This window comes from Mytilus californianus, unplaced genomic scaffold (genome assembly GCF_021869535.1).
Source record: "Mytilus californianus isolate M0D057914Y unplaced genomic scaffold, xbMytCali1.0.p SCAF_1, whole genome shotgun sequence".
Classification (NCBI taxonomy): domain Eukaryota; kingdom Metazoa; phylum Mollusca; class Bivalvia; order Mytilida; family Mytilidae; genus Mytilus; species Mytilus californianus.
In genome coordinates this window covers 43,626,684-43,641,834 of record NW_026262581.1, presented here as the reverse complement: position 1 = coordinate 43,641,834, position 15,151 = coordinate 43,626,684, and the positions used below count along the sequence as shown (strand labels likewise).

Here is a 15,151-nt window from a genome sequence, read left to right as displayed (position 1 = left end):
AAAATATTCTGCATGAATCATATCATTTATATGACTGTTTTTTATTTTAGTGTTATTATATGCGAGTATGTTGACATACATATTTTATGGCATAAAATATGTATGTCAACATACTCGCATATAATAAAATATGGATTATCTTGCAATTAGTTTTATTTTCAGGGCCATAAATGATCAACACTTAATAAATTGAAAAATGTATAACGATGATTCGAAACACCACTTTTAAAATTCTGCATGTTAAATTTTTAAACTAGCACAGATTTTTGTAATGTTGGAATCATTTTAATCGATTTTTGATATTCTGTAAAGAAAAACATGAGAAATGATCATTATACTTACTGTTAAAAAGATTTTAAAGATAGAAATAATGTAAAATTTGAAGCGCAACCGCATAACGTCTGAAAATGACCAATTTTGGACCACTAATCTCACTGGTGTTCAAAAACTATACAAGATAGATGATATTTAAAATTTGAATGAGGTTAAAACATTCAACGTCAAATATTAAATACTGAAAACTGGCATCCAAATGTATTTAAGTTAGCTGTAGAGCTAACATAACAAAGACCAATTGTAAATGTCCCCGTTATTGTGTTTCACCGGATAGTGTAATGCTTTATATCGTTCTTTTAAACTGATAATTCTGATTTGTCGTTTTTCTTTAGGATCGCGTAAGTTTCAGATAAAACATAAGACGGAATAACTATGCTGTATCTCTTATTGCTATTTCTAACGAATTGTAGCGTTGCATGTCTATAAATGTAATCGTCAAACTATATGTTCAACCTTAAATGTTTCCTGTTGTACAGCTCCTATAAGAAAGTGTAATGCTTTATATCGTTTCTAAAGTTACACAGTCACTGGTAAATCCGATTTGTCTATTTTCTTTCGGGTCGCGTAAGTTTCGGATAAAACGTGACGTCATGCACTTGAACCCCATGTTTTATTTGGATAAGAACATGTCTTGTTTACAAAGCAAAGAAGGGTATAATTTTAGAATGAACGACTCAGCCGTATGAAACTTTTTTTCAGGTTGCAAAGAAGGCTGGTATGATTGGTTTGGGGGAAACGAATGTTACTACATTTCTGCCTTTAATGATACGAAAAGCTGGAGGGAGGCTTATGTAAGTAGGTTTGTGAAAACCCAGATTGAGGCTACTGTAAGTAGGTTTGTGCATTATTTAACGAAAACCCAGAGTGAGGCTACTGTAAGTAGGTTTGTGCATTATATGAATGCAAATAAAATGATGAAAGGGATCGTTACAATCTAAAAATAAGAAGATGTGGTATGATTGACAATGAGACAAGAGACAAAATGACGTAAAAGTTAGCACTGAGACTACTATAACACATAGTCTCAGGTTAGCATTACTAGGTGACCGTACGGACAAATCTAATTTCAACACAATGCCTTCAACGGCATTTGTTGTTTTTACCAATTTATACTATCAACATCCATGTAAAACATTCATTAATACATAAGACGTTTGTGCTAAAAGTAGCAATGTACTATTAGATTCCATCCGAAATAGCAAACAGAACATTGCCACGAAGAAAGGAATAAATTACAATAGAAAGAGATAAATTATAATCCCTTTTGTTTTAAAACAAGTTCTATCTATAAGCAGGTTCTGTTATTTAACGGATACTTTTTAATGTTGTATTCGAAAGGATATTTATAAATTCAGATGGGTAGTTTGTATAATTATTTGAAAAGATCTAGATAATGTATAAAATTTTTGAATTAAAAATATATGTGTATTCTCTGTACAGAAAATACATTACTAAGAAGCGACATTATTTTGCATCCAAATCAATGATATCAAACGGCCTTATTTTTGCCGCAGATACATGTATCATTTAAAAATCAGTCTTAATGACATGAATTTAAGCATCTATTGTTTACCATAAGCTTTAACAATTAGCAAAACCCATACAGTATAGTCAGCGATAAAACGTCCTAACATGACAACACGTAAACCAATTCAAACGAAAAAAAAACGAATGAAAACAAACCAATTAATTAAAGAGATATAAGAAAGTAAAATATAGCAATTTTTGTCAAAATTTTTCTAATGACAATGAATGAAACGTTGAAATTTACAGCCCAAAGAGGCCAACAAAACAAATGTGTGCGAAACTTGTCAAAAGCTTCTTACGGTAGCTAGGGGGGGTCTAAATTAAAATCCATAGTTTTTTTAATAACTTGTCGAAATGTAGTTTATATCATGCTTTTTTCAAAAATATAGTAAAAAGTATGGGTCACCGTATTTATTTGCACGCTACAGGTTGTGCAGAATTGTTAGATTTTGTATAGATAATGCATGGAAAACCCAATTTTGTGTCATAAAACGAAAACTGCACCAATGAATTTTGAGATGAAATATGAGAAGATAGCTCTGTTAAATAATATGCTTTCAGATAAGAAAAAAAAAATGGGGTCACCAGACTCATTTTCTTGCTACATTATAAAATAGGTTAATTCCCAACACATTCTATTAATTGTAAAAGTTACTTTAACTGAATTATCTCCCCTTACATTTGAGTTGTCTCCCCTTATGTGGCAAAGTTGGAAAAATTTGAATCAAAACAAAAATATTCTGTTTTTTTGTCAAATACATTCCATTAAAGGTCTAGACCGATTGTTATCTAGTATTTCAAATTCCAAGATGGAGGAAGACACCCGTGCCACCTTAATACTAAACATATTTAGCCCTAGGAATCATACACCACAGCATGGTTCAACATCCTAAATATTCAGGTCGGATATGTTATTTGTTATGAAAAAACAAAAAGATACGATATATTTTTGCTGATGCAAGCGCGGTATGTTTCCAGTATTGACAACAATTAGAAATTCGTTCATTTCATTGAATAGGTGAACAATTGATACCGGTAATATTTTACATGTATATTGTATTTTGACATTTTTTTTCTATCTTGTCGTTGTTTTAATTTAGTACTTTTAAATGTGAAAATAAATCTAAATATAAATACTAATTGAAATGTTAACTAAAAATGAAACCATTTAGGTACTTATCGAAACATTTTAGTCTACATATTTCTTGTTTATGTATGATTTTGATGTACATTATAAATGTGATAAATTAGACTAAGTATGATTTTTCCATTTTACACTCACTGTACCATTGATGTCATTTTATAAATTCATTTATACTAGCTACTTTACAGAAATAAAAAAAAAAATAACAAAATGTGCCCGATTGATAATTTCACACAAAGTCACTATTATTTTAGTTGACATTTTTCAGAATAATATCTCGAGTCAAAATCGTTTGAGGCATATCATCGTATTTACGTTGTATTTTTCCCTTACAGGAAGCATGCAAAAACTTAGGAGCAGACTTGGCATATGCTAAATTCAATATGAAGTGGAATTTTAATGCTGCGGGATCATTTGCAATAAAAAGCAAGGTACGTATAACAAGACACACCATTATTGTAAATTAAGATTATAACATTGTATATCATATATGTATATCAGACAGTTTAAAAAGGTTGCAAGAAATATGTAATCTTTGTTTTAACAGGACACAGAGGAACAACAATCTCGGAAAGGGGGGGGGGGGGGGGGAGGGGGGCACTTCATATTTACAAGGTGATAGGACGTGACGCTGGAATAGGTCACATTTTGTGAATAGGTGGGGAAAACTATCAGAAATATATAATAAGGTAAATAAAGTTCTAATTATTTGTAAATGAAAAGCCCTGTCATTTTTTCACAGCCGAAAGTCTCGCCTTAAGTAAACATTAGATACAGAATCTTAGCATAAAATATACCACTTTTCGAACACACCACACGAAACCAAACCAAAAAGGTTACATTTTTACCTACGCAATCAGGGTTTGACACTAATTTTTTTACCTTAGTAGTCCACAGGACTAGTTAGTTTTAAATGTTATAGTCCTGTTTGCTGCGTGGTAGTCCTGAGGGTAGCGAAGATGCCCTTACCAACTAGGGGGGTTTGGGGGCATGCCCCCTTGATTTTAAAAAAAAATTAGATGCAAAATCCTGCCATTTGAGCACTTTGGGAGGCTATACAATGAGCTTTTTGGAATGGATATTTTCCCCAGGATAATAAAAAAAATAGGAAAGAGTTTAATGAATCTCAATTTATTTTTCATTATTGCATAAGGTCAAGAAAAAGTCTGTACGACTTCATCTGAAGAGAAGTTATATCTCTGTTGCTGTAATACAGCTCATCATCCTCATCCTGTTCCTCGTCCTCATTTTCTAATTTCTCCGCACACATATACACATCTGCATGATCTGGTTCAATTAAGATATCATTTTGATCCTCATCAGCCATCTCAAATTCTGGGATTTCAGCTCCTTCAATCAATACAATGTTATCAACTCTTGTGTTCTGAAAATTGAGAATAGAAAGCTTTAACTTATCATGTCTTTTAATTTAAAAGAGCCAGGAATTCTTTCAAATAAAACCCTAATTATCATATATTATTGGTAAAGAATTTGTAAAAGTCAAATAAGTATTCAAGTAACAATATATAATATGTTGTATCCAGCATCAGGGTTTCAAGCTAATTTGACACACATACAAGACAAAGTGCATTAAAATAAAACCATAACAACACCCCAACTTCCTTAAAAACCATGGAGTAACATTACCTGCTTTGAATGGGGGTAAGCATGTCTTGTCATTCAACATAAAAACAAAACATTGAGTAAAATTGAGAATGGAAATGGGGGAATGTGTCAAAGAGACAACAACCCGACCATAGAGCAGACAACAGCCGAAGGCCACCAATGGGTCTTCAATGCAGCGAGAAACTTCCGCACCTGGAGGGGTCCTTCAGCTGGCCCCTAAACAAATATGTATACTAGTTCAGTGATAATGGACGTCATACTAAACTCCAAATTATACACAGGAAACTAAAATTAAAAATGATACAAGACTAACAAAGGCCAGAGGCTCCTGACTTTGGACAGGCGCAAAAATGCGGCTGGGTTAAACATGTTTTTTGAAGTAAATGTTTTGTTTACAATGTTATGTTGATATTTTTAATATATCTGTAAATAGTTAATATTTAATATGATTAATTTTGGTGTTTTTATGTCCTGTATATACAAAGTGTACCTTTTTAAGATCATCTTTGTAAAAGGGTCTTCTGGTTCTAACCCCTCCAGTGTTGCAGGCATTAATGGCAGATGTTGGATCATATTTGTCCACAGATAGTGTTTCCAGAGAAACTAAAATGAAATCCGATAAATTCTGGCACCCGAGACGTGATCTCCAATCATTTTTTATGACTTTCATGCTGAAAATATATAATGTTATCCATGTACTTTATTAGATTTATTTCTGTTAAATGACAAAGACGGTGAATCTGGAAAAGTCTTAACTCACAAGTAATATATCTATAAAAAATTAGCTGTTTGTTTTGTAAGTTTTTAATTCAATATTATAAAGAAAGAATGGAGCAAAAATGTACTGGTACAGGGGACAAAATCCCTTCAACTAGCTTTTGTCTTCTTGTTCTTTCTCTTACAGTCAGGGACCACCAACCTCTAGAAATTTTCCAAGTACACAGCATATATTTTAACAGTTTTATGTGTGTTTTTTTAATTACCTTGAAAATCCTCGTTCCGCATCTACTGACGATAATGGCAGTGTCAGTAAATAATCAATTAACATAAACAGATTTGGATATGTTGACATATAGGCATCTGCTGCTGCACTCCATGTCATTGTCTGGATTGACTTACTGCTGAAATGAATATTAATATATTTAATTATCTATTTCTATCACTTTAATGTTAAAAACAAATTCTGTTACAAAAAAAATCAAGACTGGAAACATAGGGTTTCCTTTTTAAAGTCAATCAATAATATGGATTTTTTTCATTTTGGTAAATAATCTCACCAAATTATTCTTTGGTATCTTAAAATTACCAGCATCAATCAAACGGTGAAGCTTAATTTGTCAAATATACAGTACAAATACCTTGTATTCATGGTATTATACAATTCGGTTTTAAATCGGGTCCATTCAGACTCAATTGCATCAGGGTCTACTGTGACTGAACAAAGCTCCAAAGCAAGGCCTGCTAACTTCCACTATATGTGAGTCACCAAACTCTGTAGAAATAAATTCAATATGTCATAATGATATAAAAATGAAAAACACTGACAGGTGACGTCTTTATGTCTAGTATCCCTTCTTTTAATATATAAAAAAGATAAAACTATGAATAATGCCAGAATATAAGAACTTAATTGTATTGGAATCTGAAAGTTCACTTTATATACTTCGATCCTTTAAATTTGTTTATTGTATAAATAAAAAATGACACTTACCTGTGTACCAAATCAATTTAAAACTTATGGAATATTGATCGATACCAAAATGAAATACAAACTCATCAATCTAAAGCAAACTGACAATGCCATGCCAAAAAACAAAACAAAAAGATAAAAAAAACGAACAACTGCACACAAAACACAAAATAGAAACTAAAGATTAAATCAATTACTATCATTGATACCTATATCCTGTTCAAGACTGCGTGGCCATTTAGGAAAAGAGAGAACTGTACAGCCCTTGAACAAATGTAAATCGCCTTCAAAGCGTGTTGAAATAGCTTGAATAAGACTATTTAAGAATGTGTTTCTTGTACTTTGCATTATTTTTTCCCCATCACAATCTGATGCATTCATGTACTTTCGTACATTTGGTCCATCACTAAACAGAAAGAAACACCTACTCAAGCATTTTTATAATGGTAACATACATGCAAAAAATGAAGATGCATCACTGGAGATATTAAGGAACAGATAAAAAAAACATACAATCAATCAAATAAACTCTGTTATCACTCATGAAATAATATCAAGATACAACATGTAGGCATTTTTATTAAACAGACTATTTTCATATTACCGACTTTTGACTCCGGATTATATAATTTTTCGCCTGGTTACCTTGGACATCATAGTACCAAGTCAGGTAAGAGCTAAAGAAGTAATAAAAACCAAGCTTTCAATCGCTACAAAATCATCGGAAAACAGTAAACTTTCCCCTCAAATTACACCGATTATAAGTTTGATTTTACTTATTTTGGTTGCTCTTACTTGACCGAGTACCATGATGTCCAAGGTAACCAGTCGACAAATTATATAATCCGGAGTCAAAAGTCAGTAAAATGAAAATAGTCTATTGAATTCATTCATTTAAATTTCTCATTTTATTTTCATCTCTTAAAGCACAAACGAAAGAAAGTGAAAATATTAATAATGCATTGATATATTTGCTTTTCATTGAATAATAATAATAAGCAGATATGTAAACTAATATACCTGTTTATGTACTTTCCCATAATGGATTTGCATGCTTCTAACTCATTATAAACATCCCCAAGATTGCTGTCTTTACTTTGTACTGTCCTTGACACAGTGCTCAAGCTTTGAACAACATCAAACATAAAATGAAGCCAAAAAAGAGTATGTTTATCTTTTAAGGCTTAATGAAAATTTCTTGCTTTGGCGCTAGAATCCTTGCGTGCCTCTCCAGGTGCTTGCATCTGAAAAGAAGAAAGTATTATTTTTGATAACACAAAAACTAATTGACACAATCCATATGAGGTAGAGCTTAAAAATAAATGTACAGTATACAGCAAAGTGATATCTCATTCTGTAATGTTGGAATGTCTGATTAGACAATAACTTTCATAATTGAATCTCATGTCTTTTAAATGTTTAACAACTCACAAGTACATGTAGATAGAAGAATTTGATGCTCTCATATTCATATAACAAACCTGTTCAAGATGACGAACAATTGCAGCATGGCCATGCAATACATTCTTCAAAGCTCGTTCATGATAGGGAACCCAGCGTGTTCCTCCCACCCTTGTCGGTAACAACATCTTCATATTAAGACTTTCAAAGCTAGCCTTCAAATTAGCCCTATTCAGTGGACTATACCTAAAATGAAACAATACCAGATATTTGTTTGGCATTTAAGTTTGAACTTGATAATATAAGATATGGTAAATAGCAAATAATAATGTTTTCATAATATATTAATTGCATTGACTGTTTATTGTATGGGGTTAATTGCATATATATAATTTAACAAGAATTGAAGGAATTTTAACAACAAATATACATGTATTTTTACATGTATTTCATGAATATTCAGTAAAAAATTTAAAAATCTGTGTAAGAGCTCCCAGGATGTACCAAAGCTCTATATTTGAGTTAAAGTACTCGATGAAGTAGTAGATCCCAAAAGATATAAAAACATTTAAGATAGTTTAGTAAAAAATACTTACTTGTAAAACAAGAAGATGTTAAGCATCAGGGCATCACATCTCTGCCAGATCTTTGTTCCCTTTATGGCATCTTTATATGCGAGTTCAATACTACAATGAAAATTGATAATTTTTAGCTTTTATATCTTATATACATGTACAAATGTATAGATATTTGCATGTGCCAAATTCATGCATTGAAAAGTGTTCATAAGTTTGAACATTTATAGTACTTACTTGCTATCCTAAACAAGGCATTAGCATAATTACTTATGTAAATTGTAACTAGAGGCTCTCAAGAGCCTGTGTCGCTCACCTGTATTTACTGATGCTTTGGAAATCATGTAAAATACGGTTAAAATCATAATTAATAGTATTAGATATTATATATTATAATGATATCTAAGATAATAACAAGAAACTGCAAAATGTTTATAAAATCACTAACTCAGGGGCAGCAACCCAACAAATGGTTGTCGGATTCGTCTGAAAATTTCAGGGCAGATAAATCTAAATCTGATGAACATTTTTGCTACCTGTCAGATTTGCTCTAAATGCTTTAGTTTCAGAGATAAACCAAAAACTGCATTTTACCCCTATGTTCTATTTTTAACAAAGTCGGCAATGATGGTTGGAAGGCAGGGTCATCGGACAAATTTTTTAAACTAGATACCCTAATAATGATTATGGCAAAGAATGGTTAAATTTGTCTCAGTAGTTTCAGAGAAGAAGATTTTTGTAAAAGATTACAAAAATTTACAAAAATTGTTAAAAATTGACTATTAAGGGCAATAACTCCTAAAGGGGTCGACTGACAATTTTGGTCATGACAACTTATTTGTAGATCTTACTTTGCTGAACATTATTGCTGTTTACAGTTTACATGTATCTCTATCTATAATGATATTCAAGATAATAACCAAAAACTGCAAAATTTCCTTAAAATTACCAATTCAGGGGCAGCAACCCAACAACAGGTTGTCAGATTTGTCTGAAAATTTCAGGGCAGATAAATCTTGACCTGATAATTAGTTTTACCCTGTCAAATTTACTCTAAATGCTTTGGTTTCAGAGATATAAGCCAAAATCTACATTTTACCCCGTATGCTCTATTTTTAGCCATGGCGGCCATCTTGGTTGGTTGGTGGGTCATCGGACACATTTTTTAAACTAGATACCCTAATGATGATTGTGGCCAAGTTTGGTTAATTTTGGCCCAGTGGTTTCAGAGGAGAAGATTTTTGTAAAAAACTACCGACAACGGACGACGAACGACGGACCAGGTGAGCTAAAAATGCATGCACATATTATCATTATTATGTACAAAAAATGTATGTATACCTGTGTGCAGAGCAGTGAATGGCATAAACTGGTCTACTAGTCATATCTTTTATTCTTTTCACAACTCCACTTGTTTTCCCTAACATGACAGATGCCCCGTCTGTACCCATGGCTACAAGTTTTTCCTTCCAAGTCTCTTGAAACCTCTCTGTCATTAGGTTACTTATTGCTGTACTTATATGTTCACCGTCAGCTTTAGGAACATTCTTAACACCAATAAATAGTGTTGACACCTGTCAGATAAAATTAAATATTCAGAGCTACACATATATCATGTGCAATATAGCAGGATTTCCACATGAACCCCTCCCCTTTTTCCCAAAAAATAATAAAAAAAATTGCTTTGGCTTTACCCTAATTTATTTCCCCTTTCATGTCTATAGACCAGCATGTAACCAAAAAAATCCAACAGTGTCAGATAAAAGCTTTTTTTCTGGGTCATAACTCTAATTATCTGATAATAAGTTTTGCAATATATGTCCTTGATTTAAAATTATGTTACTTAGTAAATTTGATCAACAAAAATGTGAGACATTTAATTTTTTGATTATATAAATATTCTATATATTGTATTCACCTGACACCTTACAGAGGTTCTAACATATAAAATTTCCGCTTCCTTTGACGAAACATCAGTGGATCCATCAGATATGATGGATAAAAAACTGCCTTCTTTCACAATATCATTCCTGCTCTTGTTGTCTAGCCATGGCAACACTACTAACAAATTGTTGACATGATTTGTCAGTAATATAGGTATCACCTATATCTATGCTTTTTGCTTTGTCCAGCAAACATAATTGAACAAAGTCACTGTAAGGACGATTATTTCTTGCAATGTAATGTGCATTCCGAAATAAGAATGTCATTTTGGTGAACGCTGCCCTGTTCATCATGAGCACTGCTCTCTTTGCTTCTGATTGTGTTTGTGTGTTGTTGTCTAATTTTTCCATAGATTTCGCCTTACACTTCTTTGTGTTCATGATATGGCCCTCTGAATTTTGATGAATTCTAATTGTTTCCAATCTAAAGTTGGTACAACCTGTCACAAAGGTGCCAGTTTTCTCATATGCAATACAAATATTGCAAGTCATGCAACCGTTACCCGTCTCATTGTCAACATTGTAGATAAGCCAAGGATACTGCGACTTCCAAGAAGATTGAAAAGTACGCTTCCTTTTTTCCGCGTCGTATGCTTTTTGCACATCTCGCCGTCCCTCTAAGGTTTTAGTTTTTTTAGCTGGTGGGGGGTTTAACCCCAAAAATTTGTACATCTTTGTTTACAATCGGTGTTGATAAAAGGTCGTAATTTCATATCATTATTTTCATTGAAAAAAGCGTTTGAATGATGCAGTTAAGAAACAAGAGGCGTTTAGTCGCCACAAGCACGTGTCGACCTTAAAAGTACGATAAATGGAAGTAAAAAACCCGAGGATGATCGAAAAAAAAGTGGCCGGAATGTAACTCAATTAGGGACGAGTTCAGAGTGGCGAAAAGTGCATAGAACTGCCAGAATAAAGTACGAAACTAATCATTTGCCGGTGTTTTCAAAGAGACATATTTTTTTCGCTGAAATTAAAACTTTTCCCCCAACTTATTCAGTAACTACTAACACAATTTCAGGTAGTCCAAAAGACTATTTATTACGGATTCTCGGGTGGTCCTCCTTAAAATCAAGTGGGCACCGGACTATCGGACTACCGTTAGTGTCGAACCCTGATTGCCGCAATATATGAAAAGGTTTACATTTTTAAGATCTAAATTATATAAAATAGGTGAGGTAACAGAACCCCAGCGACACCCCCTATCAATTAAGTATTGAAATACCCTCCGTCCCCCACCACCTTCCCCAAAGACAACAATATGATCAAAGATACTTGTTTATTCTGATTTCATGTTATTTCTAATAGTATTCATGACAACATTCAATGGCAATCTATACCAATATCTAAAAAACAATAATTAACATTCATGGCAAACAGAAAATGACGAAAGAACAATCAACGGTCCTCAATCCATATCACAAATTATTAAGCAACACGAACCCCACCTAAGTGATAGCCTAAATGCATATGCTTCCGAAGGATAGTTACACTCATCGTGTACACAATGTGTTGCTCATAAAAATAAAATTCAGTAGTCGGTATCACAAAGAAGACTTACGACTAAGATTGATTCGACGTATACTGAATTGTTCATGACTTACGATCAATCTTAGTCGTAAGATTTTTTTGTGAAACCGACTCCTGGTAAAAAGCTGCAGTAATTCGGTGATGTTACAATCGAAAAATGGAGGACGGGAATTGGAAGTTATCCGTGGTGCCGAAAAATTTCGTAGGAATAAATTTAACTTTACCATTATGAGAACCGTTTTGTTAATTTTTTCCATAGACTGCAGCAATCATACATCAAGGAAATTAATTATTTTTGAATGATATGAAATGCATGGGCTGGAATATCATATTTAATACCTAGAAAATATAAAACTCCATTTACAGATCCTGCTGAAATTGTTTTTTTTTTACTTTCTAACCAGATCAAACTTCACTTACTACTTAGTATTGGATCTCTTTTCAGGAATATTTTACTGGCCAGGGCGATATGGCTTGTGGTTAATCGTAAAAAAATGTTGTGGAAAATTGAAATTATTTTACAGGGATAATTCATTACAAAATAAAAAAATAAATAGTTAGGCATTGTTGTTGCACTAGTCAAATGATGTTCCTTTTGGTGGCGATATCATATTCTTGAACTGTACCAAAAACGTATGGACTATCGGGTTTTCTGCATATTGATATCATAAAACAAATACATGTATACTCTTACAAAATTTCAAACACTTCACTTGTATTACAAGATTTTAGAAAAGCTAAATTTTGTTACATTTTGGTGTAATGAAATTTATATTTGTTAAAAATATCTAGTAGTTTCAGACAAAAAGTGTCCGATTCTATATTCTTATATTGAGAAGCAAGAGTTATACAAACCACAAGTAGCGTTGAATTTGTTTCTATTTAATCAAAATTATCTTAATAGTGTATTGCTTCACAGAAAAATAATTTCCTAATATATACCTTAATATAACACGTGTTATATTAAGGTATAATAGGATTTTTTTTCTTAGACAAGTGCTTGTGAACAGTTGAAATAATGGTAGGTGCAAATTCATTTCGTCAATGTTTCTGTAACTATATTTTTTTACAAGGCGATCGAGATAGTTGGTCTTACGTTCAACCACAAAACTGGAGGGCCAATTTGTTTTCTGTTTTCTTAGAAAGATCTTTCTGGTAGAAATACTTATCAAATTATGTAAATATGAATACTAATGCTCATTTGGTTTTTATTCATCGCTTTGCGTCCATCAGTTAACGTTTTAATCTTCTCTGAAAACACAAAACCATATGGAACCAGCAATTCTGGTGAATAGTTCAACTTGTCTCGTTGGCAATCATATCATTTTCTTATTTTCATATATTGACAAAAATGTTTTTGAGGGTTCTTTGCAGAATTTAGAATTTTTGTTCTAATCGAATATTCAAAATGGCTGCCATGCCAAATAAGTTATGAATGGCTGTAATTACAAAAATATTCTTGTCAGATACCACAAGACTAAATGTACTTTTACTTTGCAGGTTTAATTTTGTAATTGAGATTCGATTAAAATTGCTGACTATTGCATAGTGTTGTCAACGGTTAATTGGTTAACGCGTTAACCGTCGGAAGGACCGAATATCGAATACCAATAACGCTAACCGGTTAACCGGACCTTTTTTCCACTCTAATAGATTTAACACGTAAATGTGTATTGAAATAATAAATAAATGTTTAAAATGTCATAATAGTCGTGTTAATTAACTTGACATATCAATTGTCCAGTATATTTATTACTATTGTTAATCGTGAAAACATTCCAATTTTACAAAATTAATTAACACAAAGACAACTTGTCTATCAGCTCGGAGCAAGATCTAAAGTAAACATAATTAGCGTACATGTATTTCAAACTGCTGTAAGCTAAGGTTACTTCATTATTTCACTTCGATATAGTATTGCGTAGACCAACATGTAACAATGCCACTTCCATTGTCTAAGGCTTTGTCAAACTTTAAACGAAATGCCGACTCAAAAATGGTCAAACGAAAATTATGTGAATGGAATTAATGTACCATATTGTTTGGTACGAGTAACACGCGTAATCATCTCAAATTGAAACACTCCACAGAATTTTCTGAGACACCAGAGAAAATGAAACGATCACCGGTTTCAAACTTTGTCAAATCGCCGAGATCGAGAAGATTTTCATCTTCTGAATCTGAAGTTATTACAAACGCCATAGTGGATCTGGTAGTATTGGATAATATTAGAAATGAAATTTCACTAGGGCTGCTCAAAGCAAAGCCTTATAATGCACAAGCATATATTTCAATTACTTTTATCATAAAACCTTGCATTTGCAGTGAGTACTGAAGACCTTTAAACATTAATTCAACTACCGGTTAACCGGTTAATCGGTCAAAAGATTGTTCGAGTAACCGGGTAGGCAAAACTGTTCAAAATTGACTAAATTAAAATTTACACTACTATTTAATGTATAATATTATGAGCTTCACAATGTTTTATTCCAGTTTCCCTAAATGATACATTTCCTTTTTACATTCAATTTTTTATCAATTACAGATAAGAACTCATTATTACTGGACAAGTGGACACAAAGTCAATGGCAAATGGTATTGGGGAAATAACCATGGACCAGTTCCAAAAAGCATACTGAAAATGAATGAAGAACTACCAGGCAGTCCTGAGTACGGGGATTGTTTTGCAAAATATCTCTATAGATCGGTTGTTTATAATAAAAAAAAATGTAATCTTAAATTCAACTATGTCTGCCAGAGAAATGTGCCAAAATAAATATGGGTAACTCTATAATATAGGAATACGCATTGGGTGTAAACTTATGCTATTAAAATATGCCTAGGTTGTCATTGTATGCTATTAGAATAGAATATACTTTTAAATGGAAGCAATAGATATTGTGTTGTTTCTTCATATTCCTAAAACAGATACAAATATTCAGAAAATAGTGTTAGATTGAACTTAAATGATTTATAAGTTATGAAAACCTTGTATTAAAAAACTATTGACACATAAATATGTCTCTTTTTAAATTTTGATAGATATATGCAAATGTTGAAATTAAAATAGCATATATAACTGATATTATAACAAACTTTAACATGTAAACTATGTAAAACATTTTAAATGGTTCTGAGAAGACGGTTAGGGCACCATTGGCAAAAAAAAATAAAATTATACGTCATTCTACGTCGGTATAAATGCATAGTTATACTGAAATAAAGTCATCAATTTGTCTTAATAGCGACATCCTGTGTTGTTATAACGATATCATTTATCATAATAAGGACATAACTATGTCGTATAAGGACACGTTGATAGCCTTTGGCTGTTTTCTGCTCTTAGTTCGGTGTTTTTCTCTTTGACACGATCCCCGTT

The 15,151-nt window shown here is 32.3% G+C and overlaps 2 protein-coding genes and 1 long non-coding RNA gene across 3 annotated transcripts in view; 1 reads left to right on the top strand and 2 right to left on the bottom strand.

Moving 5' to 3' along the window:
- The window catches only part of LOC127702942 (CD209 antigen-like), a 118,511-nt gene extending 103,722 nt beyond the window's left edge, over positions 1–14,789 (top strand). The window contains exons 4-6 of the mRNA XM_052207264.1: positions 1,036–1,127; positions 3,343–3,438; positions 14,318–14,789. Coding sequence (XP_052063224.1) covers positions 1,036–1,127; positions 3,343–3,438; positions 14,318–14,548 — 419 coding nt within the window. The 3' untranslated portion in view covers positions 14,549–14,789. The remainder of the gene's footprint in view (positions 1–1,035; positions 1,128–3,342; positions 3,439–14,317) is intronic.
- On the bottom strand, positions 4,133–5,961 carry LOC127703038 (uncharacterized). Its single transcript, XM_052207425.1, has 3 exons — positions 5,617–5,961; positions 5,124–5,304; positions 4,133–4,391 (listed from the first exon to the last, which is right to left on the bottom strand). The coding sequence occupies exons 1-3, from the start codon at positions 5,733–5,735 to the stop codon at positions 4,149–4,151; spliced, it is 543 nt and encodes a 180-aa protein (XP_052063385.1). The 5' UTR covers positions 5,736–5,961; the 3' UTR covers positions 4,133–4,148.
- On the bottom strand, positions 5,997–10,936 carry LOC127703479 (uncharacterized). The gene is made up of 6 exons (XR_007982991.1): positions 10,218–10,936; positions 9,641–9,873; positions 8,321–8,410; positions 7,805–7,970; positions 7,344–7,567; positions 5,997–6,125 (listed from the first exon to the last, which is right to left on the bottom strand). It is a non-coding gene; the product is annotated as an uncharacterized LOC127703479 (long non-coding RNA).
- Positions 14,790–15,151: the final 362 nt, after the last annotated feature.